The sequence below is a fragment of the Aptenodytes patagonicus genome, chromosome 4 (assembly GCF_965638725.1).
Source record: "Aptenodytes patagonicus chromosome 4, bAptPat1.pri.cur, whole genome shotgun sequence".
In the NCBI taxonomy this organism is placed as follows: domain Eukaryota; kingdom Metazoa; phylum Chordata; class Aves; order Sphenisciformes; family Spheniscidae; genus Aptenodytes; species Aptenodytes patagonicus.
In genome coordinates this window covers 16,992,832-17,020,827 of record NC_134952.1, presented here as the reverse complement: position 1 = coordinate 17,020,827, position 27,996 = coordinate 16,992,832, and the positions used below count along the sequence as shown (strand labels likewise).

The 27,996-nt window shown below is 43.1% G+C and overlaps 1 protein-coding gene across 1 annotated transcript; it reads right to left on the bottom strand.

Moving 5' to 3' along the window:
- Positions 1-334: 334 nt before the first annotated feature.
- Positions 335-27,996, bottom strand: CD38 (CD38 molecule). Its single transcript, XM_076335967.1, has 8 exons — positions 27,670-27,996; positions 10,639-10,768; positions 9,832-9,967; positions 8,944-9,026; positions 7,114-7,190; positions 6,300-6,392; positions 3,941-4,027; positions 335-2,003 (listed from the first exon to the last, which is right to left on the bottom strand). The coding sequence occupies exons 1-8, from the start codon at positions 27,906-27,908 to the stop codon at positions 1,922-1,924; spliced, it is 927 nt and encodes a 308-aa protein (XP_076192082.1). The 5' UTR covers positions 27,909-27,996; the 3' UTR covers positions 335-1,921.

Sequence of the window (27,996 nt, the reverse complement as noted above, 5' to 3'; positions counted from 1 at the left end):
ACTTGGGAAGACAAACGCCATCACTCCAAGCATCCCCCCTTCCTTCTTCTTCCCCCAGCTTTAAATGCTGAGCATGACGTCATATGGTGTGGAATATCCCTTTGGTCAGTTGGGGTCAGCTGTCCCAGCTGTGTCCCCTCCCAATTTCTTCTGCACCCCCAACCTACTTGCTGGTGGGGTGGGGTGAGGAGCAGAAAAGGCCTTGACTCTGTGTAAGCCCTGCTCAGCAGTAACGAAAACATTCCTGTATTATCAACACTGTTTCCAGCACAAATCCAAAACACAGCCCCATGCTAGCTACTATGAAGGAAATGAATGCTATCCTAGCCAAAACCAGCAGAGCCATCAGCAATTTTATTATAGATCTCGATTTTACAGTCAACATTTTATATTACAATAGAAGAGGTACAAAAATGAGCATGAAGACAAAGTCTTGACCTATAGTCAGAAATAACCTACTTGAAAGTATTGGTACATGTCTGCGTTGCTGCATCGAAGTAGTTACATAACAGAGTACAAATAAAAATACGTTTCACTTAATGTAAACATTATGGGCGAGGTCTTGGGTGTGGTCCAGCTATGCTCAGTGCAGGCCTGTGTATTACAGAGCAAAGGTTTATCTAGAGATGCTCGAAACTACACCAGCTTGTATAGTTCCATAAGGGTGCTTCACACTGTGGGTAGTCACTAAAACATACAGCATTATAACTGTGTGCCTGTGGGATCATGGAAACCTAGGTCTGCCTAATGAATTGGCAATTGCTGGTTTTGCTGGCACTGCAACACCTAGCAGTATATCTGTAGCAAATGTGTCAATGGCACTGCACAAAGGCACTACAGCCGAGGCCACAAGCTGACCTCAGATCTTTATTATGTTATAAACACTGCACTTGAATATGCGTATGAGACCGGCAAAATGCAAATCAAAGGAAATCAATGCAACCTGCTGTTTCAGTGTACTATGACATGTCCATGCCTGTGAATTATACACTGCAAGGCATCACCTTTCACCTCAGAAACAGAGGTCAAGAGAGACTCCTTATTGTGACAACCTTTTGATGTTTGTCTCTATTCCAGCGGATGGCCAAGCTGTGGCCTGAGGGACCTTTTATGAAAGTTGGAAGGCTTATCCTTACTGCTATATTAAGAATAAAATGTAATCTGAACTGCAATGGTGTTTCCAGTAGGATTTTAATGGGGTTGTCTGAGTCAGATGCTATTTTCTCTCCCCAGCTACACACTCGACCTGTTCTTACAGATGCTGGCAACCCTCAAGTGGTTTCTGGTCTCTTCTTGGTTCAGCTCAGCCGTTTCCCCACCAGCCACTTACTGTGATGCCCATTAAAAGGTAACAACCACTCTGCCTCTTTCATCGCTTGCTTTACCTGCTCAGAGGTGCCACAGTTCCTGGGAGAAACATGATTTATACCACGTGCCACTGGGCAATGTTTCCCTCTGGGGGATGTTGCACTGGGATGCAGGGAGAGCGTAGCATGCTCCCGTCATTTCCCATCCAGCCTTACAGCGGGGAGGAACCTGAGCGCTGATCCAGGCAAGTTCTGCCTCTGCTGGAATACCTCTTTCTTCTCTGTGCACACCCCAGGGAATCCCTGCTCTGAGCCTCTGGGCACAAGGGGAGCTGTACAGGAGGGACCAAATGAGGGCAAAGCATCTGCCCTCAACCACTGAACATGCCCCCGGCCCCTCTGAAATAGTATGTTTGTGTGTGTGTGTGTGTGTACAGTAATCACACCTAAAGTATCATCTCCTGCTATTTGGCTGTTAGTATCACAGCAAGGATTTCTGGTTATGGACTCTGTACACGCCACGCTACTACTTATCACTCTAAGCTATGTAGCCACATCTTTTCCAGCTTTACACACAAATAACAAAAGTCTTTAGTAGTGCGGAGGACTCCATTTCATGGAGTTGCCGTGGTGTTGGTGCAAAGTCTGCAGTCTGTGTGGTCAGGGTTGTGCACACACTGAAGGAGCTGAACTGGCCTGTGATAAGACACAAAAACAAATATGTAGTAACCACTTCGCAAGTGCAACACAATAGCTCTACAGTTACTAAATGCAACGTGAAAGTCAAAGTGCATGTTACATCTGCGCTTATCAAGTGGATGTCTTTGGATAATTTTTTTAGATCTTGCTGCAGAAAGATAACTTTGGTGTTTATAGGGGCTAGGGACAAGAGCAAGTGAGTACGAAATAAAAGTAGGGTGTGAACTCACAGCATGTCAGCTACGCTGTGATAACAAAAATAACTATGAAAAAGAAGTAAGATCTCTTGTACAGACTACGGAGTTGCTGCCATGCTGGAAGTTCACCATCTTGCTTACTGAGTGGTAACCCCTACTGCTACAATGTAAAGCTGTTGCTAACAATGTCAGATATGATTAGATTTTCTTCTAGAAGTACATCCAGTGAATCTATTTTTTGAGTTACTTCTGGAAGACACTGCTGACATGGACAAAAGCAAGAGAAAATGATCAGCATCAATTGCTATGTGGCATGAAAAGCCAGATGCTCAGCTGATACGGACCCAGACGGTTCTGTCTGCAATGACTTCAGGGGAGTGAAGCTAAATTGTACAGTCTATCCTGAAGAGTTTTACTGCACATGTAAATTGCTTATTTTATTATTGCTTCATATGTAAAATAGTAAAATTAATTGTCCGTGTTACTCTACACAGTTGTTTATGTATGTATTAGTTGAGCTCTGACAAAAAGCCCTACTTGTTATTCTACCTTAAGAAGTGAGTTGTGAACCACAGCAATGAGCGTGTCAACAACTCTTCATGATGTGTTACAGGTTTCTCCTTGTGCTGAGCCACGAGGGTCTAAGCTACTACATATTTCCCGTTCCTCCCTGGCCCCTTAGTGTACTTCATCATAGGCTGAAATAATCTGTACCTACTTACAGGTCCCTGGAGTATTGGTTAAAGGCTGCATTTACCCAGAGAAAGTGAATACACGACCATCACGATCTGGCAGATCCATGCACCACACCAGTGCTAATTTTTTTACAAGGTGCAGAGCACCTATTAATCAATGAGGTTCAGCAATACCTAAACAGGAATATATTGCTCTGCCTTCAGGATTAAAGTCCTATCACCAGCTAAGGCATTTGTCTCCTTTACAGACCAACTTTTCCTTACGTAAAACTAATGCCACAAACTCAGTAGTTTATAGAAATGTTTGTTTACTTTGGAAATGTTCTTATCCAAGTATGAGTTCTTCACTCTGAAAAGCTGTTCCTGACAGATAAGATATGAGTAATATTGAACCTTTGCTGGTTTTCTAATGTCACTAAAGAACACTTTTGCTCTGTGTGAAGGTCTCTGAACCTGCACAGAGGGATAAAGGGTCTCAGGCTTTTGTATCTCCTCAGCAGGCAGATAGAGATTTCAGGCAAGTCAGAACTTGGGCTGCTGTTTCCTGGACTCCTGTTTTTCTCTCCTGACAATGGTGAATTATAGTAATTAATAATGCTTATCATGTCTCACGCCTCTCTCTGACAAAGCAGCTGGACAGAAAATAAGCTCAAACTATAGCAGAGGAAGTAAGGACCATCCTTGACATACTGCATTATCTGCATGCAGCAGGGAGGAAAGCTGCCTATTTTGTTCTGATTATTGTAGGTAAAAGCCTGGTCAGATGAAAATCTGTTGAAGGAGGCTGGATTGCTCCTTCCCTGAAGGCAACTGAACACGCCCAATGGCAAGTGCAGGGCAGAGAGCAAGACCCAGACCCAGCCAACACGAGGTCTGCAGTGCGAGTGGAAGCCCCTGAGAAGCACATAGCCACATTGAAGGGATGTGATGGCAGTAAAAGGGCAGTCTGCTCTAACTTGCTGTAAACCTATATTAAGTCAAGAGGGAGATGCAATATTAGTTTTATGTTAGCAAGTTGTCACCAATAAGAGCAGGTAATTACCTGTAATTGTCTTCACAGGTGATCTTAAAGTTTCGCTCTTCTAAGATGCTTTTTAACCTCTTTATGGAATGACCTGAGCAGGATTCACTGGAGAGAAAAGTCTTTCGTTACTTGTGTTCCTTGTGTGTACAAGAAGCTCAGCTAAATTCCACACTATGTCACTTTGCTTTACTTCGGGTAAGATTCTTTAAAAGCTTGTTTGCTAATGCGCTGTAAAGCCCATTGGGTTTGTGGAGTTTTGGCTATCATTGGGCCTTTGCTGGTAGAAATTATGTGATGTTCAGCTGTGCATCTTGCACAAGAACTTTGTGCAGGAAGATATCCACGGGAAATAACTCAGTTGCATTCACAGTTCAATGTGCTCTAGAACTGCTCCAGAGCTGCTGGTGGCCTCCGTCCACAGGAGCACGATATAAGGCTCATTCAAATCTGTGGAAGGACAAAGGGATCAAGTCCTCTGGAAGGGACAATCATGAAAACCAGCAGCTAAGTCCCAGGTAGGACATAAGATAAGAGGAAGCAGATAGAAAACATGGGAGGAAGCAGGCTATGAGCACCTCCTACCTGTTTGACTCAGTCTGTGGCTGCTGCTACTCTGTTTTGACAAAGGGCTGTTTCAACCACTTTTCCACTGGTAGGAGCCCTAACTTGTGTATTTCTTTTCCATCCAGCTAATGGTTTCATGAAGCATGTAGCAATGTCATACCTTTGAGATCTTTATCTCTATGCTTAATTTGCTTGAAATAGCCCAAGGTGCCCCAAAGCTGTAGCGGGAGGGTTGACAACTGTCATAGACACAGAGATGCTGCAAAAGACTTGTTTCCTCAGGATAAAAATCATCTCCTGGTCCAGAGTATAGGACACACATCAGGGCAATAATACAATACTGGGGCAAATCCAGTTCCTAACATTTGGCATTAGTGGAAAGCAGAGCCAGCTCTTCTTTGTTCACTAGACTTGCCAGATGTTATCAGTGATTCAACATGGAATAAAAATCAGAAGATAAAAAGAATACATATTATTGGAGTTACCCTCCCTCTTTCTCCTTGGAAGTAAGCAGAAAATAAAAAGGAAACTGCTGTGGACTTGGCACAGGAGGAGGATGTGTCAAGAAGGCTGGCAGGGCACCACGTTGTTGAAGCTGTTGAGGAGAAACATGACGGCTTTTCTGATGTTGGGAAATCGTGGGAGAAAGGATCAAATGCCATGTCTGGGGGAACTAATGTACAGATTACTCAATGCCCTTTTCTTCAGCAAACCTCTGTGCAATGGGCCACAAGAGTATGTCTGGCATGCTGAGCACAGGATAGATGCGTGCCTGTGAGCTGTGATAGGTGTGTCAGCTTGTGTGGCAAAGAGACACTTCTGGGTGTCTGGGCTCGGGAAGGGGTTGCAACACTGGAGCTGGTACTGTGTCAGACAGTGAGGCTGTCTGAGCAAGGGTCTCTGCTGGGTCCACACTCATTACTGAGTTGCACCGCATCATCACGGCCTGCTTCCTGACCCACAGCCTCAAAGCTGCTGCCTGTGTCATGGGGGTCCTTAGGAACGGGAGAAATCATGGCAATGCATTGTAACCATGTGACCCACAGAACCGGCTCTGAAAATAGGGGTCAAAGGCACTGAGCGTCATGTTCAGTGCTTGAAATGTGACAGATCTGCAAATGAATCTGATCAGGATGAAAAAGGTCACTCAGAAAGGCTCAGATGTGATTTGAGGTCACTGTTCTGGTATCAGTAATTCCATGGTAAGCATTTAAACTACAGATTTGTTATTAAAAATCACAGAATCATTTAGGTTGGAAGGGACTGCTTGAGATCATCTAGTCCAACCAATATTAGCTAGAGCAGGTTGCCCAGGACCCAGTCGGGTTTTGAGTAGGCCACAGATGGAGACTCCACAACCTCTCTGGGAAACCTGTTCCAGTATTTGAAATTATTTTATCAAAAATGGTTCTGCTCAGCATAATTATACTATTCCTGTGGACAAACATATTTTCCAGCTGTTCACCCTTGCAAACACAGCCTGCTCTGTGACTTCAGTGCTGCACCCATAATAAAGGCCTGTAGAGCTCAGTGGGGTTGGAAGGTATTTAAATGTCATGGGACCTCTTGAAAGCAAGGAAAATGTCATTGTGTCTTAGCTATAACTGTTCAGCAGTACCTACGAAAAATACTAAAGAAAACAACAGTACAAATGTTATTCTTTCCAGTAAAGTAAGCAGCTAGGAGACCGAATGTAGAGCGGGTTTCGTGAGCGGGTTTAAGACAGTGTCACTGTTAGACAGTCACTCGTCAGAACTGAGCTGCGCTGTCTGCCTTCTACACACTGCTCATCGTTTCGTACCGGCGTACTTACCTTTGAGGTCCCCCGATGTCATGCATAAGCCAAATGTGTACTGCAGAGACTTTATCTGGATTTAGGTTAAAGATCTCAATACTTCCAAAGATGCTGTAAGAATGGGACATGAAAAAGCGAAACATTCTTACTTATCTGAGAAAGACGTACAGAGTATGTTCCCCAAATACTAGTGCTTATTAGTGCTGCTGTTATTCTCAGTGAAAGAACATTACCTTGCCAACGGATTTTCATAGACTATTTAATTGCCTTATGGTAAAATATTTTCTCCCCATTCTTATTCCACTTTCAGGAGAACTTTTTAAACTGTCTGCAGACTGAAACAAGCTGAAGTTTTTCCATCTTCAGTGCCTTTTCTCCTGTTTAGTTTATTGACTATTGATTTGGTTTGGTGCAAGGGAAATGAACGTGGCTGTTCCCCCGACCAGCATATTCTTCATCTTTCAATATTATTCAGGACTGCACTTCCAGCCAGGTAACCCAAGGAAGCACAGACTGGAGGGGTAAAATCCAGTCAGCTCCATGAACAGTTAGAAATGTGTCATTCATGTGTAATGAATAAATAAACTGTAATAATAAAATTACTTTGTGCAGTAAGAGCATACGGGATACCCCACCCACATACCCTCTGAAGGATTTCAATTACAGTCACTGTATAGAAGGAGTTAAGTGAATCAGCTCTACAACAGCCAATGGTTTAGACCCCTGTATGAGTTTACCAAAATCCATTCTGCACTGGGACTCACTGGCAAAGACACGTTCACCAGCATGCAGGCCCCACAGAAACATGGATGGTAGCATGCTGAGTAAATACCTGCTGCTTCTGAAAGCTCCAGCTTCTACTGATCCATTGAGCATCACTTGAACCACACCACATGCTGCTTCTGCAAACTGAACAAAACAAATGGACATTATACTCTGACACTACATGCAGTGCCACGTCAGACTCAGGGCTAGTAAGAAATTACTGTAACTTCTTTGATGTCATCAGAACTGACTTACACAAGTTGAGGATCTGGCCAATATTTTTGCAGAACATGTCAGTGCAAAAAAAAAGCCTCTAAAGGCTATGGCAAAACTGTGATAAAGCTGCATTAGCCAGCTATGAATTGGCAGTCTGAGGTTGCATGGGATTGGTATAGCAACTTTGCTGTCACTGCTGTTTGCAGTTTTTATAGGGCTTTCCAAAGGCCCAGCAGCTACAGCTGTCTGATGGGGCTGTAGTAACTTGGAATAGTCCTCAGACTGCTTTAACTCAGGCGGTGAGGATGAGCCAGAACAGAGGTACCACTAGTTTAAGGACACGCAAACCGTTGTGTATTCGTTAGCTTGTGACTCATGCTCTGTGTTCTTTTGTGGCTTGGGATTTTTCTCCCCAGTGGTTTTAGTAAAACTCATCACCGAGTTTTGTTTGACTTGATTTTTAAATTACTGGATCATGTAATCACTGCTCTTTTATTCTTCAAAACTCATGTCCAAATATTTAAAGACTACTAAGGTTACAACATAAAGTACCCACATTAAATATATAATCCATTGGTAAGACAAAGAATTTTTGAAAAGCTTAACACAGGTGACTGTACTTATCAAATCTTCCAAGTCTCTTACATCTGAACAATGTGGCTCAAACTCAGATCTCGAGAGCTGTGAAGTGGCAGGAAAGTTTCATTATGTGTAACTTTCTAATGTAATAAGCATGAGTTTTAGTAGGTCTTAAATTTATTTGGACTAGAAAGCCTGCAGTTGAGCAAGCCTGACTCTATATGGTGGTTTATTCCTCCCAGACTCTGGAACTGAGGGGATTAATGAGAACATAGAAACTGTTTTGAGCTTGGAAAACTTATGTACATTAGTTTACCCACAAAAGAATTTTTTTTATAGTGAGTAGACTTTTTCTTACGTACATGAGAGCTGAAGCATACAGGAATGCTTGTTTTCCACCTGGGCAGTCATCTGCTAATAGGCATATCAAGGGTGAAGTTTTGAAAGACACGTAAAACTAAACCGATACAGGAGAGCCGGTTTTTTTTCTGGCAGTTTTTTCTGTAAAGTGCTGATTCAACAAAGCCGGGCTAACTGCTTAACTCAGACTAGCAGGGTCTCATTCATGTGATGGGAGTTGGCATGTGTGTACGGGTAGGTACATCATAGATGTATGCCAGATACTGTTGTGGGAGGACGTGCTCTTCAGGTTCATGCTGGGAAGGTGCAAGGGGATTCTCAGCTGCTTGGAAAATTTCTATGCCAATTTTGGCACTGCTCTCAACATTACCATGCTAAAATGTATTTTATGTTAGCAATTTTGGTCCTGTGATTTAATTAAGGTGGTGATTACTATTATTGTAAGCATTATTTGCAAAGCTCCAGCTGTCTGCCAAGTGTTTTTCTAGACACTGGCACGCAGTCTCTGTCCACAAATAAGAATGCCCAAACTACAGCGACATTAAATGTTGTACATAAAATATGGGACCTTGGAAATACAAATTTCCAATGCCATGATTTTTAGTACCTGAAGCTAAAGCTCATGTGAACTTTTACTATTCCATGTTTTAAGTCCAATCTGCAAACTCACATTTTTGGCAGTGTCAGGAACTTAGTGCCTTTCAACATTCTTGGATTCGGGGAGATTTATTCTAGATCTTACCATCTTGGATGCCATTTTCCAGAATACAGAGGTAGGGTTGCTCTCACATTCACTTCGTTTTGGACAAGATTCATAGTTGATTCCTGAAAAGAAATACATTTATAGAATAGCTAAGGTTAGAATGAATATTGTTGCAATATTTATATGGCTTTGAGAGCTGATTAACGATGGCAAAAAGATTTGCCCCCTACCAAAGCGAGAAGGCTACATGAGGAAAGGGCTCTAAGAGGAAAAGGAATTTGCATGTGTCTTCAAAGGTCTTCCTGTTTGCTCACAGACGTTTCAGGGAGGCAGCTGCAGGCCCTGTATGCAAATAATTCTCAGAAAACTGAGAAGGGAAAACATGTAGTCCTAAATGTGAGAAACAGGTTGGCTCTTGACAAATACTGTCCAACTGCACTGAAAAATTAAACTTTGCCCAACATTTTCAGTAAGTCAGCCCAGTTTAGAGGTTGCTAGCCTTAAGCACCAACCCAGGAGTCATGCAGGCAGCAATAACCGCAGGGTACCTACATGCTGCCCCCGCCACTTTGACTGGCCTATGGCCAGGACCTTTTTGAATGGCATTCTTGTTTTGCAATTTGTCCCATAGAAGTCACAGGAAGGAAGCGAGTAATCTAGATAAAGAGGGCTAGATGTGACCATTAGTCCAAGCAGCAACTTGGTATTTTAGTAACAGCCAAAGTTGTGTTTTGTAAATTAACCTGAGAACTAAGTATTATTTTCAGTCTTCCATAACATGGGACAGAAATACAGTTAAGGTTTTAAACTAAATTACAAGAAAAGAATATGTGAAAAGGATTGTGTTTAGGTCTAGATATACAAGATAAAAGAATAATCTGGAATTCCAGTGTTCATATTTGTTTTGCAAAAAATAGGACTTATTACCTGGGGCAGAGGGGTCTCCACACCATGAAACCCTATCAGCCATATAACCCAACAAGGTGTCCTCCAAGGTAAGGAAATTTTGATTGGATTTTGTATAACGATGAGCGAGGTCACTTGTCTTGCTCCAAAACAGTGACTGTGAAATAAGGTACAATGTCTAATAAGTGATACTTATACTAGAGCTAGTCAGGAAATTTTCCTGGAGAAAAACAAAAAGTTTTCATGATAATGAAGGAGTTTTAGTTTTTAATGAAATGCTGCAAGTTCGCCTTAGTGGGTCAGTTCTTATTTCTGCAGCCCATGCTCCCATTTCCAAAATCTTTTTGGGTGATTATTTTTTGTGGAAATGGACATGTTCAGCCTGTAAAGCATTTTAAAAGAAAGGTTTTGACTAGTTCTCATAGGATATGTACCTAATTTGTTGCATGCTTTTGAACTGCACATGGAAGACCAGCTTTTTGGAAGCAGTGTCCCTCTAACAGCATGATAGCGTGATCCTTACAGAGAGCCGTATGCTCAGGGAACAGGGACATATCCGCCACTTCACCAGGACGACCCCGGTACGGAGGTTTGAGACAAGCCTTACACAGGGATGATTTCCAGCGGTAGAGAATGAAGAGGGTTACTGGGATCCAAAGGTGATAACTGCAGGACTATTGCAGTAAGCGCAAGAGCAAAATATCATCCTCGTCGACCTACAGACCCCCACAATCTTTAGGGACAAGATCCCATCACTCAGAGCACTGCACAGACATGCCGTCCCACAACAATCCTACTTACGCAGCCCACCATGCGTTGTACTGTTACCTTGTTACAGGGTATAGGATGACTCACTAAATCCATTAAAGGCTGATAATCTTCTGATGTAATATTACAGGGATTCTTGTAAATGAACGCATGTTTTAATGATTCCCATATTTTTAGGCAATCCTTATCTCTGCCAAAAGATTAAAACATAATTAGTATTTATGAGTGTGAAATGCTGTGAAAGGATCTTCTTCTCTTATGGTCAAACACCATGGATCAGATTTTAAAAGAGTTCTAACGATGCTCAGGCACCAAAATACATTATGCATTACAAAAGCAGACTATCTTCAGCAGATTAAGTATAAACTGAGGAATGAGAAGTTCTAAAACATCTTTCTCTCTCTCCTGCATTTTAAATTACTGATTATTGCAATATCTGAATGTCCTCTATGTTTTTGTCCCTTAGAAAGAGCAGTGCTGATATCACATAACCAGAAGATCAAATTTCTTGATTATTCATACCAAATCATGAGAAGCAAAGCAGACTATAGCTTGTACATTTTAAAAGTATGGCTGAAGGATACTGCCTCCTCAGGTACAGTGAGCCAAAAATATGCCCATGTGTCTCCCTGTGGAGTGTTCGACCCCAGAGAAATAATATCTATAATTTTATCTAAAACAAAAGCAGGGATCTGGCTGTTTTGGACCTGATACTATTTTCATTTATACACTAATTTGCAGCTATTGAGTTTGCTGGAGCCACAGCTGATTTCCACACGTATAACCAAGATCCAGATCAGGTGCTTGGTCTCCAGTGGTTTTTTTCAGTCTCCTTCTGATCCTCCACCACGTTACAGGTTCTGGCCCTTTTGCTCTCCCTGGCATGAGTCAGAGGAATTCCACTAAATTTACATGGAGGGAACTGCTTCATGCCATGAGACAACCCTATCACCATAGCCTACACTCGTTTCTTAAGATGCTGCTTCGTCAGCCTAGGAAATAAAGCACCCCTCTGCTGACAGAAGCAGGGCTCCTTTTGTACTACCAAGAGGAAATCCGTTGCACAGTGCGGGCAAGCAATCGTATCTCTGTACTGAAGCAGTGCCATGCTCCCTTCCTGAGGCTGCAGCATACAATAACATTTGGGACGGTGTTGAGGTTTAACCCCAGCCGGCAGCTAAGCCCCACACAGCTGCTTGCTCACTCCCCCACGGTGGGACCGAGGAGAGAATCGGAAGAGTAAAAGTGAGAAAACTCGTGGATTGAGATAAAGACAGTTTAACAGGTAAAGCAAAAGACACACACACAAGCAAAGCAAAACAAGGAATTCATTCACTCCTTCCCATCGGCAGGCAGGTGTTCAGCCATCTCCAGGAAAGCAGGGCTCCATCATGTGTAATGGTTACTTGGAAAGACAAATGACATCACTCTGAACGTCCCCCCCTTCCTTCTTCTTCCCGCAGCTTTATATGCTGAGCATGACGTCATACGGTGTGGAATATTCCTTTGGTCATTTGGGGTCAGCTGTCCTGGCTGTGTCCCCTCCCAGTTTCCTGTGCACCCCCTCACTGGCAGAGTATGGGAAGTTGAAAAGTCCTTGACTTAGTATAAAAACTGCTTAGCGACAACTAGAACATCAGTGTGTTATCACATTATTCTCATGCTAAATCCAAAACACAGCACTATGCCAGCCACTAGGAAGAAAATTAACTCTATCCCAGCCAAAACCAGGACAGACGGCTCAGGACATTTGCTTTCTTGTACTTGAGGTAATGAGTGAAAACTTTGCATTAAGCTAATTCATAATTATTGTCTATCTAGTATGTGTTTTCAAGGCTGTCCCCCATGGGTGCACCTCCCTTCCTCTTCATGCTCCTATAGTTTCAGGCCCATGTGGAAAGCCTGCCCCTCTCATTACAGCAGTGACAGTAATGCAGTGATTCTGCATCCTTCTCTTCCCTATTTTTATGTAAATTTAAAACGCTGACTGCATTATCCTGCTGTCTGCATGTCTGAATGGAGTTATCCTGACTGTCTTTGACTCATCCACTCTTTCTTCACTGTTTGCAATCATCTCCCAGTGTGTTCCCGCTAAAAGCCGTTTGAAGAATGGACTTTGTCTTGTGTGAAGAAACTAATGCCTTCAGAGCACTATAAAAATAGCACTGATCAATTAGTATGTGACAGACACATAGCTGCAGGCTTTGTTACCAGTTCATACTCGGGCAACATGTAGGATGTGGAATTTGATTAGTCTTAAAAACAGTCCTAAAGGGATTAAGAAAAACAGTAGTAATTCATTGAAGATTTCCAAACATTTTCAAGTTAATCTCCCCTACAGTTGTGTGATCTCATTCCCACTACTGAACCTGATCACTATTTCTACCAAGTGCCCACATGAGCATCAGAGGGGCAAACTGGAGCACAGAGAGTTAAGCTGTTTGTATTACACGAGCCATGTCTAAACTGCGGGACCCAGAACCGCTTGTCAGCTCCTGGCTGTTTCCTTGCTGTCTGGACACGAACTCTCTTCCTTCCCTTCCTAAGCCTTATGGAAAATAAACATCACACAAAGAGGAGGCCGGACTTTGTCTGTGTCCAGAAGAAAGTGACAGCACCTGACAGCATGACGTACCAGAGGAAATGCCTCTATCAGACACACTACAGGGGCTTGGGCCAGTATCGTACCGGGAAGGACCAGGCAATCCACGGCAAGATGTCCCTGGCCTTCCTTCCGCTTTTATTTATGCAGTAACAAATCTAACTTAGCATTATATATGATATTGGTTACTGGGAGGTCATGCCACCAAGGTGGTTACTACAGCAGGTTTCCATGCCCCAGCTTCTTCCAGTCCTCCTCTGTGAAGGGTCTATGGTGAATATGAATATCTCTCACTCTTGGGGCAGCCAAGTACGTTATGCTGCAGAGCTCTATCTGGGCTGCAGATATCCCGCAGCCTGACCTTGCTGATTTAAAACAAGCTTGGGTATTGCCACTGCCATCTGAAATGCGGACAGGGCTTGGGGGCAGGGACAAGGCAGGTCAGCCTGGAGGGCCTCCAGCCGTATGGCCAACCGGGGCAGTTCTGGCCACATGCTGAATTTCATTTCTTACCATGCCAGTCTGTTCCAGGGGCAGCCCCAAGCTGTGTTAGGGACCACACCTCTTGTTTATATGAACCAACTTCACCTCCAGGTAAGTAAATGATGATTTTTCACTGGGCTATTGTCTTTTATTCAGGAGCCTAAATGCACTTTCAGTTACAGTCACTGTAGAAATAAGAAGCCAAACTGCAGAAGCTCTAGGGAGCACAGTCATTGCTTTGCTGTTGCACTGTCATGTCAGGGAGTATTCACATATTTTACTTAGCAGAATTTAACTTGGGTGTATTGAGTTTTCTCCTGGAGGAGACTGTCTCTGGCTACAAACTGTGTAAGTAACCCACAGAGACCATCCTCCCAACTTTGGTACTTCATTTAGGGGTTGGGAAGTTGTAAATACCTCTCCCTGCCACATAGGATTACAACGTGACCACACTGAATCAGCCAAAAGAGAGGGCTCCTGCTGATTGGGGGGTGACATTACAGAGTAGGCAGCTGTCCCCTTTGCTTTGCACAGTCAACGGTATCGTAAAGAGAATTTGTAGGGCTTGGCTGTAAGCACTGGTACATCTCACAGGCATTTATATGGCTCACACTTTGTAATCTGTCAAATGATTTGTCCTGGCAGGACTTTTTTTTTTTAAGCTACTCCTGAAATCTGTGATATGTAACAGTGTTAACAGCCACAGGTGACAGCTGGTTACCTGGTCCTTTATCCTTTCATATTGCAAAGTTTTTAAGCTTGGTCTCAGAAGACAAAATATTTTTCAAGGAGTCATAAGAAAAACCTGGTTTTTTATTTCCAAAGCAGCGAGGTAAGTGACAGACACAGTACAAAGCATTTCTGCTGCTGGACTCAAGTCACGGCCATGAGAAGCACAAAGCAACAACCATCCAGGCGATTCACAACCCTGCCGAGACAGCTTGCTGAGTCACAAATTCAAAGCATTAGTTTTCTAGTGTTTCAAGACACCAAGCTCAGCACTTGATGATGTGCATGGATGTCACTCTCACCTGAGAGAAGAGTCTTTACCCACAGTCCTGGCAGAGCTGAGCAAAACTATGTGTTTAATGTCATAGAAATGGTAGGGCTTAGCCTTCAAATGGGGGAAGCTCTTCTACAGCTGGTAATCAGTGTGATACTTTTAGTTGTACCACACAGAAGAATGATAAGGCATGAAGATGGGCTTTTATAGAAACTAGGCAATTTCAGCATTGTTTTAGAAATCAAAATACAGATTTTCAATGTAAAAAAATACATACAAAAGCTAAACATTATTTCATTTTTGCTGTCCTCACCTATCAACATGTATATTTTTACAACTGAATAAAAATAATTCATTGATTTGCCATTGGAAAGCTATTTCTCTGATATGAAATACACGTTTTGCCTCACATCTCAGAGAGATTACCAGTCACATAGAACTGTGATTTTGGTTGATATATGAAAAAATAAGCAGCAAGAACACTTTAGGACTTGTTAATTCTAGCTCCAGGAAGATATGCCACTCTTTCCAGCCTCACTGTTGAGTAGACACTATTAATAAGTTTCACCTGTCCCTTTTTCCAGCACAGCAATAAAATACTTGTCTGGTGTGCAGCATTTAACTCGCACTGAGCAGAGGTAAGGGCAGAGACCTCCTGTAGCTCTGGGCCCCCTGAAAACAATATGAGAAGTTTGCTGGCACTTGGTATGCTAAAAATTCCATCAAGAACAGTTTCAGGTTGAAACAAGCACATCTGCCTTGCCAAAAAATGCCTGAGAAACAAACTGTCCTCTTAAGGCTGCTCCCAACTTCTCATTGGGAAGTTCTCAGTCACAGAATGGACTCATTTTGTTTTCTTTCTTGGTTTACAAAAGAAAGGAAGGGTGCGAAAGAGATCACCAGTCTAACAGTTAATTAAATTTATCTAATTCAGACGCAGGAGTCCATGGTGAATACGCTTATCTACAACACTGCTGCAGGGCTCATGTGCTCTCCTTCTCTGGTTTTTGTTTGTATGTTTTGGGTTGCGTATTAATTCTGCATTGTATCTGCAAATATCATATCTTTATGCACAATGGATTTCTTCCTTTGAGGCTAACTTTGTTTGTGCTGAAATATTTAAGGCCTTTTATTCTACTAAAGAATCTGAAATATTTAATCCAAATTCAGCGACATGTAAAATAAATACACTATAATTTTATGTTTAATTTTTTCAAACCTTTTTTTATTAGTAGAGTTTGGGAAATGCTGGTAATTGTGAATATTGACTAACAGACTTAGAAGGAACACTGTGAAACCTGCTGTAAACTCAAGCACTGAACCTGCAACCCTTTCTCTGGAAAGCGAGGATTGCAGAACTTGCCTTGTGACCTTTTGGAGACAGACTATATCCTGCATCGAATAAGGGCTGGGATACAAAAAAACATTAAAACTACATTGCCTTATTAAATCCGAATGTTATATGTACCGCAAAGTATATCCTGCATGTGTCCTTACATTTGGGTAGAAGTTGCATTTTCCAGTGAATTTGAGTATTTCTATCCATTTACCTTTTATACAAATATCACATTAATCTATCAAACGGAAGCTGGGGCCAAGAATATTTCCATTAGCAGCTATCCTAGCAGCCAAACTTTAATGTGCATATTAGAAAAATGGACAGCTTCTGCATTATTATCTCTTGCATATCAGTACGCTGGTCTGGCTAACCTTGACAGAGTATCCTTTCACTTAAAGGAATGGGATGGCATTGAGCTACCTGGGGAATCACGATTAATATAGATCTTTTTTTTCTTTACTCTGTAATTTTATATTTTTTTCTTTAACTGGACATGATGGAGCAAATTCATCCTCAATTGAAATTGATGTAATTGGTATAATATCAAGGATAAATTTCATCCCTGCTGATTTCAGTTACGCCATGAACCATGTCTTGCATTCAGTTCAGCACTGGACTGACATTGGATGCTAAAAACATCTTAAGAAGGGCAGTGTTTCCTTGGGCTGTGTTGCCTCTAGTTTTTTACTCAAAAATTTGAGAGAGATGCTTCAAGTATGGGACCCATTTTAAATTTACAAGTGAATAATGACTTTCAGACTTTGTCTTGGAGAACTCAATCAACTCTGCCCATATTGTTCAAATCACTCTACCAGGCAGAGACACTTCCCTGGTGAGACATGGTCTCCCCTGCAATCAGTAGCAGCTTTTCCAAGGTCCCAAGTTTTCTTTCTAAAACATGTCAATGTCTTCAGGCCCCACTGAGATTTTAACTGTGGCTCTGTGGTGAGGCTCTGAAGTTGGAGCTGGAAGCAGTCCCCCGAGACCTTTATGTAACTGGCCTGTGCAGGGATCAAACCTCACACGCAGCTGCAATTTGTATAAGAAAATCCTTCTCATTTGCTACCACCGTCAGCCAAAAACAGTAATGAAGATATGCACCTAAGCACTCAGAAATCTGGCTCTTTGAAAAGTCAGTGAGAAGTTTGTGGTTATGACAAAGCTCCTTAAAGGCATAAGACCAATTCACACTCTGCTGGGAGTCTAAGGCATAGTCTTACCTGTAAAAGTCCAGACTTTTCAGAAGGGGAATGCATATCAAAGGGCCTAAATGGTGTAGCACTATTTCTCCATCTAACAGGCCCATCTTTGCCTGTGTGTCAGTTTATCTCCCTCTTTTAGGTAAACTGTGATGGCTGTAGACAGCAGTGCAATTTACACATCCATACTCAATTTGTTTTTTCACGTGAGCTTATGAGTAGCTATGTCTCTATGTTGTCAAAAATTACGCAATGAACAATAACCTTCATGCCTGTGTTGAGAGAAAGCCCTCTGTAACCCAGAATCCTTTTGCTACCTTTTTTGCCCTAAATATTTCTGGTTTTTCTTCTGCTGTCCCTTCCCTTCTTCCAGCCTTGCCGTGTCTCACTGCTGCTTTGGAGTAGCTTTTTTGGAGCCGCTGCCAAGCCCAGCCCAGGCAGGTGTGGTTGGACTTCTCTGCAGTCGACTTGAGCAGCGGGTGCGAGGAGCTAAACACAAGGAGAACACTGCCATCACGCGGGAGAAGGGACTTCTCAGGAGCAGCAACCGAGATCAACCCCAAAGGTGTGTGGTTCTTCATGCCGGGTGACAGCCCGACCCATCTTCAGACCACTGAGTCAGAAAATGGGTATGTGCACACAACAGATCAGCTTCGCTCCTATTATTCTAGCACCTAAAATCTCCCATCAGGTATCTTTGTGCTAAAAATCAGACAACTGTGAATTAAAAGAGGTCAGCCAATATGCTGTCATTGCTGAGGATTTGAGGAGACTACTGTCTGCTGCTTTTAGCATTAGGATAATAGGGGAAAAATTACCAAGGGAAAGGATGAAGGAAAAAAATCATGGAAGAGCTGTCAATCTCAACGTCTTCAATGAGCACTAGCCTCTCACTACCCACTTAGTTTAATTATTGCAAAATGTCTGCCACCGTAACATTTATGGTAACTGACTTTTTTAATATGAGAATGACATACTTGATTTTTTTGGCAGCTTGATTTTGTAAGTATTGCTCTCTGCTAATTAAATAGTTCAAAAGCCAGTAAAGAAAGTGTTGGAGGAACTGACTGGGGATAGAGACAGATCCAAGACTCTGCCTCAGAGAAAGATGACTTCTGGAAAGGTTGCCTGTAGGCAGAGCAATTAAATTCCCTCAGCAGAGGTGGTGAGTCTGGAGGTCTGGAAAAAGAACTACAAGGTGAAATTTCTGCTGGGTGCACCTCAGGGCTGTGTATGTTTGTGTACGAGGAATGACCTGGAACAAATGAGAGCTCCTCGTCACTCCAGCCCTTCCCCTTTGGCAGGAATGAGAAGGATTTAAGGGCAGGTGTACTTGTGGCTTTGGTTTATAGCTCCTAGAGTATTTTATATGAGTTGGGAATCAGTGCTCCGGGACAACACTAAGCCTTATCACCCTTCCGGGAAGGGTTGAGCCAAGAGCTGGCAGCTATAAACCAGTGAAGAGTTCATCTACATAAGCAGATTTTTTTGCTGGCTGGATTTCAGCTTTCCTGGGTGAAAAAACAAGCTGCTTAAGCAGATGGTGTTTTCAGCGATGCTCTATAAGTGGGACGCAGCCTCTAGAAGGGCAGGAGTCTCACCTGGACTGCATTTTGACAGAGGGTCATAGTTGCTCTACAGTTTAAGCCAAGTGAGGGCCATGTCACCAACAGATATGGAGGGAACAAATTTAAGCTGGCATCTTACCCCTTGATTAGAAAGTGTATTTTTAGTATTGTTTTATTTTTAATTTTTACAAGAATTTATTTTAATATTAAACTTGGAAAAACATTTCTATAAGAATGATCCAAATAAAAGTATGCTATAGCAGGGAAACACTCAATGGCTTAATGCAGCTGCAGATATTTTTTTTTCTCATAACATGAATTTGCAGTACATTGGGGTTTTTTATAGAACTAAAACTGCTGGGATGTGGCATAAATGCAGTAAGTCAGGAGAAGTCCCTGCTTCAAGGGTGGCATGTGTCAGCAGGACAAGGACAAGGGAATAGATCGGAGATTTAGTACGACTGTGAGTGAGCTCCTTGCTACTACCTTATTTTGGTGTCATCTCCTGGGAAGATAGACTCCATCTTTAGCATCTGTTTTTAGCCTTGGACACTTGAGGGAGATTTTCATTTGACCCTAGAGGGAAAAAGGATCTATTTCTCCTATCCCTACGGATAAGCAAAGGTTAAAACCAAAGGAGACTTTCACTGCAAGGAGATTTTAATATATGATGGTGGGATAGTCATGATGCAGTATGTGTAGGCTAACCCAAATGTGAAAAATTATTTGAAATTCTACAGAATCTTGCAGTAAGAACCATTAAATATCTAACCACTGCTAAATAAATGTAACAAGTTTGAGTATATGAGAAATATATAGTCATTTAATAACAAATTTTATATGATTATAACTCAGTATAGACAACAGACAGATGAGTTGACATATGGCTGCCAAAGCAAGAGATAAATTCAGATCTTAACAGCATTTCTGTGCCTCAGAAGTACATTGATGTTGGCCATGGAGGAAAGACAATGCATCTTTTGACATCTCCCCCTCAAATTTGCAGGACACTCTCAGACTTTGGGTTGCTGTTGTCAGTGGAGTTACAGCCTGGGAGGGTAAATTTTCTGCGCAGAACTGAGTATGAGCTTTGCGCAGAATTGGATGGCCTTTCACAGTCTAGCATTGATGTTTATACTCCAGAAGAGCAGAAATAAATATGTTGGCAATTAATTACCTCAAGAACAAATAAATGATAGCTACCCACTGCCATATGAACTTGCCTCTTGCTAAAGAGAAAATTAATTCTTTCTAATGAACATCCTCTAAAAACAGATGACAATAAAACCCAAATGGAACCCTGTCTTACAGCCCAGAAGAGTTATGGGAACTAGCCTTGAACAGCATGAGGACTGATTTGAAGGACCAACTATAGAACCAGTAGCCCTACCTCTAAATCCTAAAGTGCTAATAACTGTCCATTTGTGCCTACTAAATATTATATTCCAGTTCCCTGCTAAAGCTCAGTACAGCATATTTCAATGGAAGTGTACCTTTAAGTAAGACTCAAACAATTGTTAACGTTTATAATGATTATATCTTAGTTACCAAGAAATTACAAGAACAGTCAAAGTCACTCATGTACAAGTTAGGGGAAAACAATTGTAAAAGAAGACCTTGTTATAAATATTGAAGGACAGAAGAAATGAAAAACAGAGCTGTGCATGTTTCACATAAGAAAGGCTAACACAGAAAAGGTATTAAAGTCAACACATTGGCATATGAAATAGGGAGGGGAATATTAAGAGCATACACTGAAGTATTGTAACAAATGTTCTGACCTGGGCATTTTAATAAGCAGTGTGTTATTATGATGATACAGTGCCCATCTTAATACTGAGAGACAAACCAAAAGTGGCAACAGATATCAACACCATTGCCACTTGTCCTGGTTTCGGCTGGGGTAGTTTTTTTCCTAGTAGCTGGGATAGTGCTGTGTTTTGGATTTAGCATGAGAATAGCTTAGTTGCTCAGGTTAAGCCGTGACACCACTACAGATGAGCCAAAACTTTTCTGCATCACTGTTTGTCCTAGTTACCCAGTGGACCTCTTGCAAGTCTAAAAGCATTTTCTAAGAAACAGAAGAATAGGAAGGCACCTCTGGAGATCGTGTAGTCCGACCCCTGACTCAGAGAAGGTTGCTCAGGGCCGTGTCCAGTCTGATTTTGAATATCTCCAAGGATGGAGCCTCCACAAACTCTCCAGGAAACTTGTTCCACTCTTTGATCACCCTCACAGTAAAAAAAGGTTTTTTGTCTTATGTTTAAATGGAATTTCCTGTATTTTAATTAGTGTCCATTGCCTCTTGTCCTGCAACTGGATACCACTGAGAAAAGCCTGTCTCTCTCTTCTTTACTTTCCCCATCAGGTATTTGTACACACTGATAAGATTCCCCTGAGCCTTCTCTTCTCCAGGCTGGACAGTCTCAGCTCTCTCAGCCTCTCCCTGTATGTCAAACACTTCAATCATCTTCATGATCCTTCACTAGACATGTTCCAAGTATGTCCCTGACTCCCGTGTACTGGGGAGCCTAGAACTGGACACAGCACTCCAGATGTGTCTCTCCAGCACTGAGCAGAGGGGAAGGATCACCTCCCTCCACCTGCTGCCAACACTCCTCCTCATGCACCCCAAGACACCATTGGCCTTTGCCACAAGGGCACATTGGTGGCTCATGTTCAGCTTGTGCACCAGGACCCTGTGTCCTTTTCCACAGATAGTGCAAATGAAGCCGTTTGTTTGCTCTGGAACCAAAAGAGATGGTGCAACAATGGTAACAATTCCAGTTTTTTAGAAAGCGTATTTTTAAAAATAAAGAAAAGCTAAATTCTTTGCAGTTTGATGTATATTAAATTGAGAAGCTTTAGACGTCTGCAGTGCAGACCCTAACTCTAACAGGGTGCTAATGCATTACAATTAGGTAGTAACCCGTACTCTTCAGAAGACTGTGATTCAGTAAAGATTTCTCTTATGTAAGGCATATTTTCTTAATGAAAAAACAGATCTCAGCTAAGTTTCAGTATAATATCATGGTTATATAAAATAAAGCTAAGATTTTTGTAACGGTGAATCAAATCATGGCTGTTGTTTAGTGCCATGCTTGATGTGAAAGTGGTAACAATCAGTGAACAAATACAAGGAAATTAAATTAAAAATGCCTAGAAAAGCACGAAGGCAAAATGCAAAAGTAAGCACACAACAAATCCAGATTTCTTTCTGGAAGAAATTATGCTGCAAATGCTATAGTATCTCACACAAAATCATGTTCCATATGTTCTTTTTTGACAAAATGTACCTCCATCTCCACAGGCTGCAAAGGAATGGAAAGGCAAAATGCATTCATGATCATGCAGTCAGAAGACAAAGCTCTCCTGGACGTGTACCAACTTTTACTAAATTTAATGGAACTACAGACTGTTAAAATTTGTTATAACAGGAATTTGCTACTAACTATAAAAACATTAGTTGATCCAATTTTATTTAAGGGGGAAATATATCTTGTGTGTCCACACAACTTTGCATGAAAAACATATTGAAGTTCTACACTTTCCATCTTCATCACCGAGTTTCTGCACTGCTTAGTCAGACACAGTAGGATTGCTGGGCCTGGAGAGTCACACACGTTACTGAAGTGCCTCCCTGTCTGTACCCTTGGTGCTCTCTCACTGGCAGAGGTTAGACAAAAAATAAGCTGGATTTGCGTGGCAAGGTTTTGGTAGCGGGGGGCTACAGGGGTGGCATCTGTGAGAAGCTGCTGGAAGCTTCCCCTATGTCTGACAGAGCTGATGCCAGCTGGCTCCAAGATGGACCCGCCGTTGGCCAAGGCTGAGTCCATCAGGGACGGTGGTAGCGCCTCTGGAATAACATATTTAAGAAGGGGGGGTGACTGCGCAGCAGCAACTGCAGCCGGAGAGAGGAGTGAGAATATGTGAGAGAAACAACTCTGCAGACACCAAGGTCAGTGAAGAAGGGGAGGGAGGAGGTGCTCCAGGTGCCAGAGCAGAGATTCCCCTGCAGCCCGTGGTGAAGACCCTGGTGAGGCAGGCTGTCCCCCTGCAGCCCATGGAGGTTAATGGTGGAGCAGATATCCCCCTGCAGTCTGTGGAGGACCCCATGCTGGAGCAGGTGGATGCCCAAAGGAGGCTGTGACCCCGTGGGAAGCCCACGCTGGAGCAGGCTCCTGGCAGGACCTGTGGACCCGTGGAGAGATGAGCCCACACTGGAGCAAGTTTGCTGGCAGGACTTGTGACCCCGTGGGGGACCTGAAGGACTGCACCCCGTGGAAAGGACCCCCGCTGGAGCAGTTCATGAAGAACTGCAGCCCGTGGGAAGGACTCACATTGGAGAAGTTCGTGGAGGACTGTCTCCTGTGGGAGGGACCCCACACTGGAGCAGGGGAAGAGAGTGAGGAGGAAGGAGCGGCAGAGACAACATGTGATGAACTGACCACAACCCCCATTCCCCGTCACCCTGTGCCGCTCGGCGGGGAGGAGGTAGAGAAATCAGGAGCAAAGTTGAGCCCGGGAAGAAGGGAGGGGTGGGGGGAAGGTGTTTTAAGATTTGGTTTTATTTCTCAATACCCTACTCTGAATTGACTGCTAATAAATTAAACTAATTTTCCCAAGTCGAGTCTGTTCTGCCCGTGACGGTAACTGGTGAGTGATCTCTCCCTGTCCTTACCTCGACCCACGAGCCTTTCGTTATATTTTCTCTCCCCTGCCCAGCTGAGGAGGGCAGTGATAGAGCGGCTTTGGTGGGCTCCTGGCATCCAGCCAGGGTTAACCCACCACAGCCATTTTTAAATAATAGGTCCTTGCAAACTTGGCTTAGCTTGGGTGAATCAGAGACTGAGCAGTGACTGCAGATCTGAGTGGGGAGTAGTCATTATCTGGGAATGAAAAATCTCTTGAGCTGCAAATGTAAGATGAGTCTATTTCTAGATTGAAAAAGCAGCATTGTCTGTGTTTTGAGGATCAGTGACTATGACCTCCTTTCTAGGTGTTTCTTCCCCTCTCCTTCCCCAGGTCACAAACTGCCAATCATATCTGACCTCAGCCTGCCAATCCAAATATGGTGAAGAGGAAAACTAAACTGGTTAACTTCATATCAACAGGTTTCATGCTACATCTGTTAGTACCTGCCCCAGCAGGCATCAAGGTGCAAAACCATCACAAACCACATCCTCCAAGCGATGGGTAAATTAACAGGTCACCACAACTGGTCTTGACCAGCACTGATCTTCTGAATGATCTGGCACCGACCTGGTCCTGCACAAGCCTGGTGCTGCTGAGTGTGCAGCTCCACGTACCCCATCATGCTTCTCTCCTCTGATTATACCAGGGATAAATTCTTGTAAACTTAAATTTGTATTTCATGAGACCTGGAGTATGAGAATTGCGAGTGTTTTGTTAGCCACAAGAGGGAGTCCGTATTACTGGGAAAGAGGAGACGAAGCAATTTGAGGTCAAATCCTTCCTTCAGCCCAAACTGCCTTTTGCCTTTATTCAGACAAAACTACAATACATACCAATGGCCATGGTTGATGACCACGGGATTTCTGCAAGACTAGTGAAAGCAGAACTTGCGGCTTTTGTTAATGTTGAAAAAAAAACCTATTGAGCTGTGACAAACTATTGCTTTAGCTCTGTCTTCTGGCAGCAGCCAGTATTTCCCAGGGAAGCCAAAAAGAAATACTACTCTTTAATGTGTGTATCTAGATGTACAACTGTGTGTGCAGGGAACGAAACCCCTAAAGCCTGCTGCTATACCACCTGCATCTTTTCCTAAATATGAGGCTAATATTGCAAATGCGTTATTTGAAGCATTTGGTATTCCCTATTTGTTTCTCCTCAACTTTGGCGCAATGACAGTTCTACGCAGGAAGACTAACTGAGGAAACTGTATGTGTACAAATGGTAAGAGTCAGCCAGCCAGCAGCAGAAATAAAACCAAGGATTGTATTGCACGCAGGCAGTTAAACAAAATTATTACCAGCAGGTGCTGTATACAGTACCTGAGAATTGTTCTTTAGTGAGCAAGTTCAAGACAGTGCCTGAACGTTTTGATGATTTTGGAGAATAAGCGAATCAACAGGATAAAACCTGATTGCACGAGGTGCTTACAAAACTCGACTGCAGACAGCAGCAGTCTTTCCAGGGGCCTCACTGGGTTTGGGTTCAGCCCACAGTTCACATCGGAAAAGACAAGAGCATGAACAGCGTGTGCTGACTGTGTACGGTGCCCAGGGCTCCGGTAAGATGAGGGAGAGTGCAAGGAGGTATCCTCTAGGACTAAAGCAGCTGTGATCGTGAAGGTGTACATTAGCACGTCCATGCCCTTCTCACATGATTTATAGCATGCAGTTGCAAAAGCAGAGCTAAATGGGGGCTGTAGATTTGTGGCCCCTGTTAAATCCATCTGTGACATCTAGAAACGCTATAAAGTCCATATTCATATGACAACAATCCCCCTTCTTTCCAAAACCAGCCAGCTATTTCAATTTGAAATATGGCACTCCAAAATGTAGTAAATAGTCACACTAACAACTGCAGTAGAACAGGTTGCTATTTTAAAAAAAAAATGAAAATATTGTCACAGATGGAACTTAATGGCTCTGATATAAAAAAGTAAAAATATGAGGAAATGTCCATGAGTTTACTAAAAGCAGAGCTTTTTAAACAAATGCGCATGTTGGTATAAGATTAAAAGGGCAAGAACAGATTATGGACAAATTTATGAGGAGATTAGAAGATTTCTAACCAAGGCAGCGAGGTTCCCAGGGTGGGAGTAGTGGCAACAAAAGTCCTAACTGACTATAGGACACAGCTTGCTCAGATCATAAGCTTGCTTGAGTTTCTGCAGTTCTCTGTTCCTACTCCTTTTCTTTGATTAAGTGCACCAAAGATGTCACGCGACGCAACATCCAAGGCCTACATTAATGATGAAAGAGCGCGGGATGAAAGATACGGGGTTCTCTGATGTGTCCTAAAGGCACCCGCTTTATCAGAAAGTGCCAGCGACAGAAGCGGTTGGTTACAGGACAAACTGCACTGAGCTCAGCAGGATCAGAAACGAGGAATCTCAGGTTGTATTCCCAGAAAAGCACCTACGTTTAATTCCCTGTTCAGGAACCTCCTGAACATTTCAGGTGTACGTAAACAAGCATATTTTTCCTTTTTCAGTGCTCTCTGTCTCGGATAAATTTGTCTTTTAAATAAAATAAAACAAAAAAGGGTCCTGCTGTACATAAGTCATTTCATCTGAAAGAAAGTGAGCTCACAGCCGTGAAGCTATTAAACACTGTTGAATTAAGAACAGCACAAAATGTTATGCCTTGTAAAAACAACCTTTTTAGAAAGCTTATGAACATGGGTTTGTGATTTTTTTTAAAAAGTGTCCTTGAAAGAACTGCTTAAACAAATTATTCCCAGGTCAGATTCAGACTGTGTTGTGAATGAAAACATACATGACATTGGCTGGAAACTTAGTCACACAAAAGTGTTTTTTACATTTTCAGCATCCCAATTTGAATGAAACAAGCAAAAGTAATAAAGGTTATTAGGCTTCAAAATAATTTCAGATTTAAATATGTGTGCTTTTAGAAACATGTACATGATTTTGCAAAAGCTTCAGGAGCTTTTTAATTTTATTTGTAAAAGAACCCCCCTCCCCTTCACTAAACCCACCTATGTGTTTAATGTAAAGCACGCACTTAAATCTCTGCACGCTCAGGCCCCATGATTTCCCTTCAAATGCTGCAAGTCAGCTTTTTCATACAGCACCGGACATCTGAGGCCAAGAGAAGTCCACATGCAAGCAAACTATGAACAGCTTTGTTTTTATCAGCTCAATGTCACAAAAACGAGAGGTGGCAATTGTCTTTTTGAAGACAAGACCACGATGGTTCTGTCACCTGGCTGAGGTGTGGGGCAGCCTCATGGCGCTCAGCCCAGGGTAGTGGAAATGTCTGCCAGAGGCTTACTGAGGACACAAAATAGAGTGGCTGGTGCCACAGAAGTGATGGCTGGGTGCCTGCTGAGAAAACCTGGCTGCCCTGGATCCTGTCCTGAGGGGCTGGGTGTCCCCAGTACCCGCAGGGGGGCCCAGGGCACTCCCTATTTCATACTCCGCCTTTCCCTGCGGCGAAGGGGATCAGAAAATCAGTTCTCAGCCCTAATATGCTATTGCAGACCTGGGCACAGGGAATCCTCTTCTGCAGCAGAGGAGCGGTGGGCTGCTCGGGGTGTTACAGCACTACCTGCTGCGATGGGCTGAGCAGAGATCACCACCACTGGGTGACGGTTTTGTCTGGGACTGCTGTGCTGGCACTGTGATCCATCTGTACTTCTCCGTGCAAGCTGTCTATGCTCATCGCGAAGTCTTACCCACATGCTAAAAACATCTGTTTTGGATAACCCCAAGATATTTCTCAAGGCTTTTCTAACATCTTTGCCCATCCTATAAATCTGTGCTGAACCTTCTCCTTTTCCTCCCTCCTGTGTAGTTTTGGTTACATGAATGCAGTGCCACATGTTACAGCATTTTTGGCAGATTGGCTTTGTAGTGAATTGCCTTCACCTCCATGTACTCAAACCTGTTAGAATCCAGCTTTTATTTTAGATGGCTTTAAGGAAGTTGCAAAATGCATTTATGATTGAGTTTTGACCTAGGATTAGTATTATTTACACTGGTTCTGCAGGCAGTTTCCTTAAAAAGCCACCACTCGGGCACCGACAGTTGCTGTCTGAGTTTGTACATTTTGCTACAAAACAGAGATCTTACTCCCCTGATTTCTCTCTGCCACTGCAAACCTAGGGGACACGGCCGGGTGGAGGTTAGAGACAGCTCTCTTCTGTTCACTTTACACACCTGATTCACGACCGAGACCACTACTCACCCCAGCTGAGGGTACCGCGCCATGACGTAGCTGTAGCATCTTCCCAGGATGACTTCTTGCAGATTCTTAGTGGTCCCTCTGTCCTTCCACTTCAGCATTTTGGGACTGACCTCTTGCTTTCCGCGAGTCAGGACAGAGGCCAGCACGACGGCGAGGACGAGGGCGGCCAGCAGGACCACGATCCCCACCAGAAGGACGGTGCGCTGCCGCGTCCGGGCAGAGCCCTGCTGGAAAGGCATCCTGCGAGGACTTGGTGAGGAGCAGCAGCAACTGCTCTCCCAGCGCAAAGGGAAAATAGCTTTCTAGCGTGTCACCGTGCGCCTCCCC

Excerpts from the sequence above, each read along its gene's own strand:
- CD38 (XM_076335967.1), bottom strand. The coding sequence starts at position 27,908 with ATGCCTTTCCAGCAGGGCTCTGCCCGGACGCGGCAGCGCACCGTCCTT. Across the intron at positions 10,769-27,669 it reads GCGCGGTACCCTCAGCTGGG|AGATAAGGATTGCCTAAAAA; the intron begins GTGAGTAGTGGT and ends ATCTTTTGGCAG. Across the intron at positions 4,028-6,299 it reads GACATCGGGGGACCTCAAAG|TGAATCCTGCTCAGGTCATT; the intron begins GTAAGTACGCCG and ends TTTTCTCTCCAG.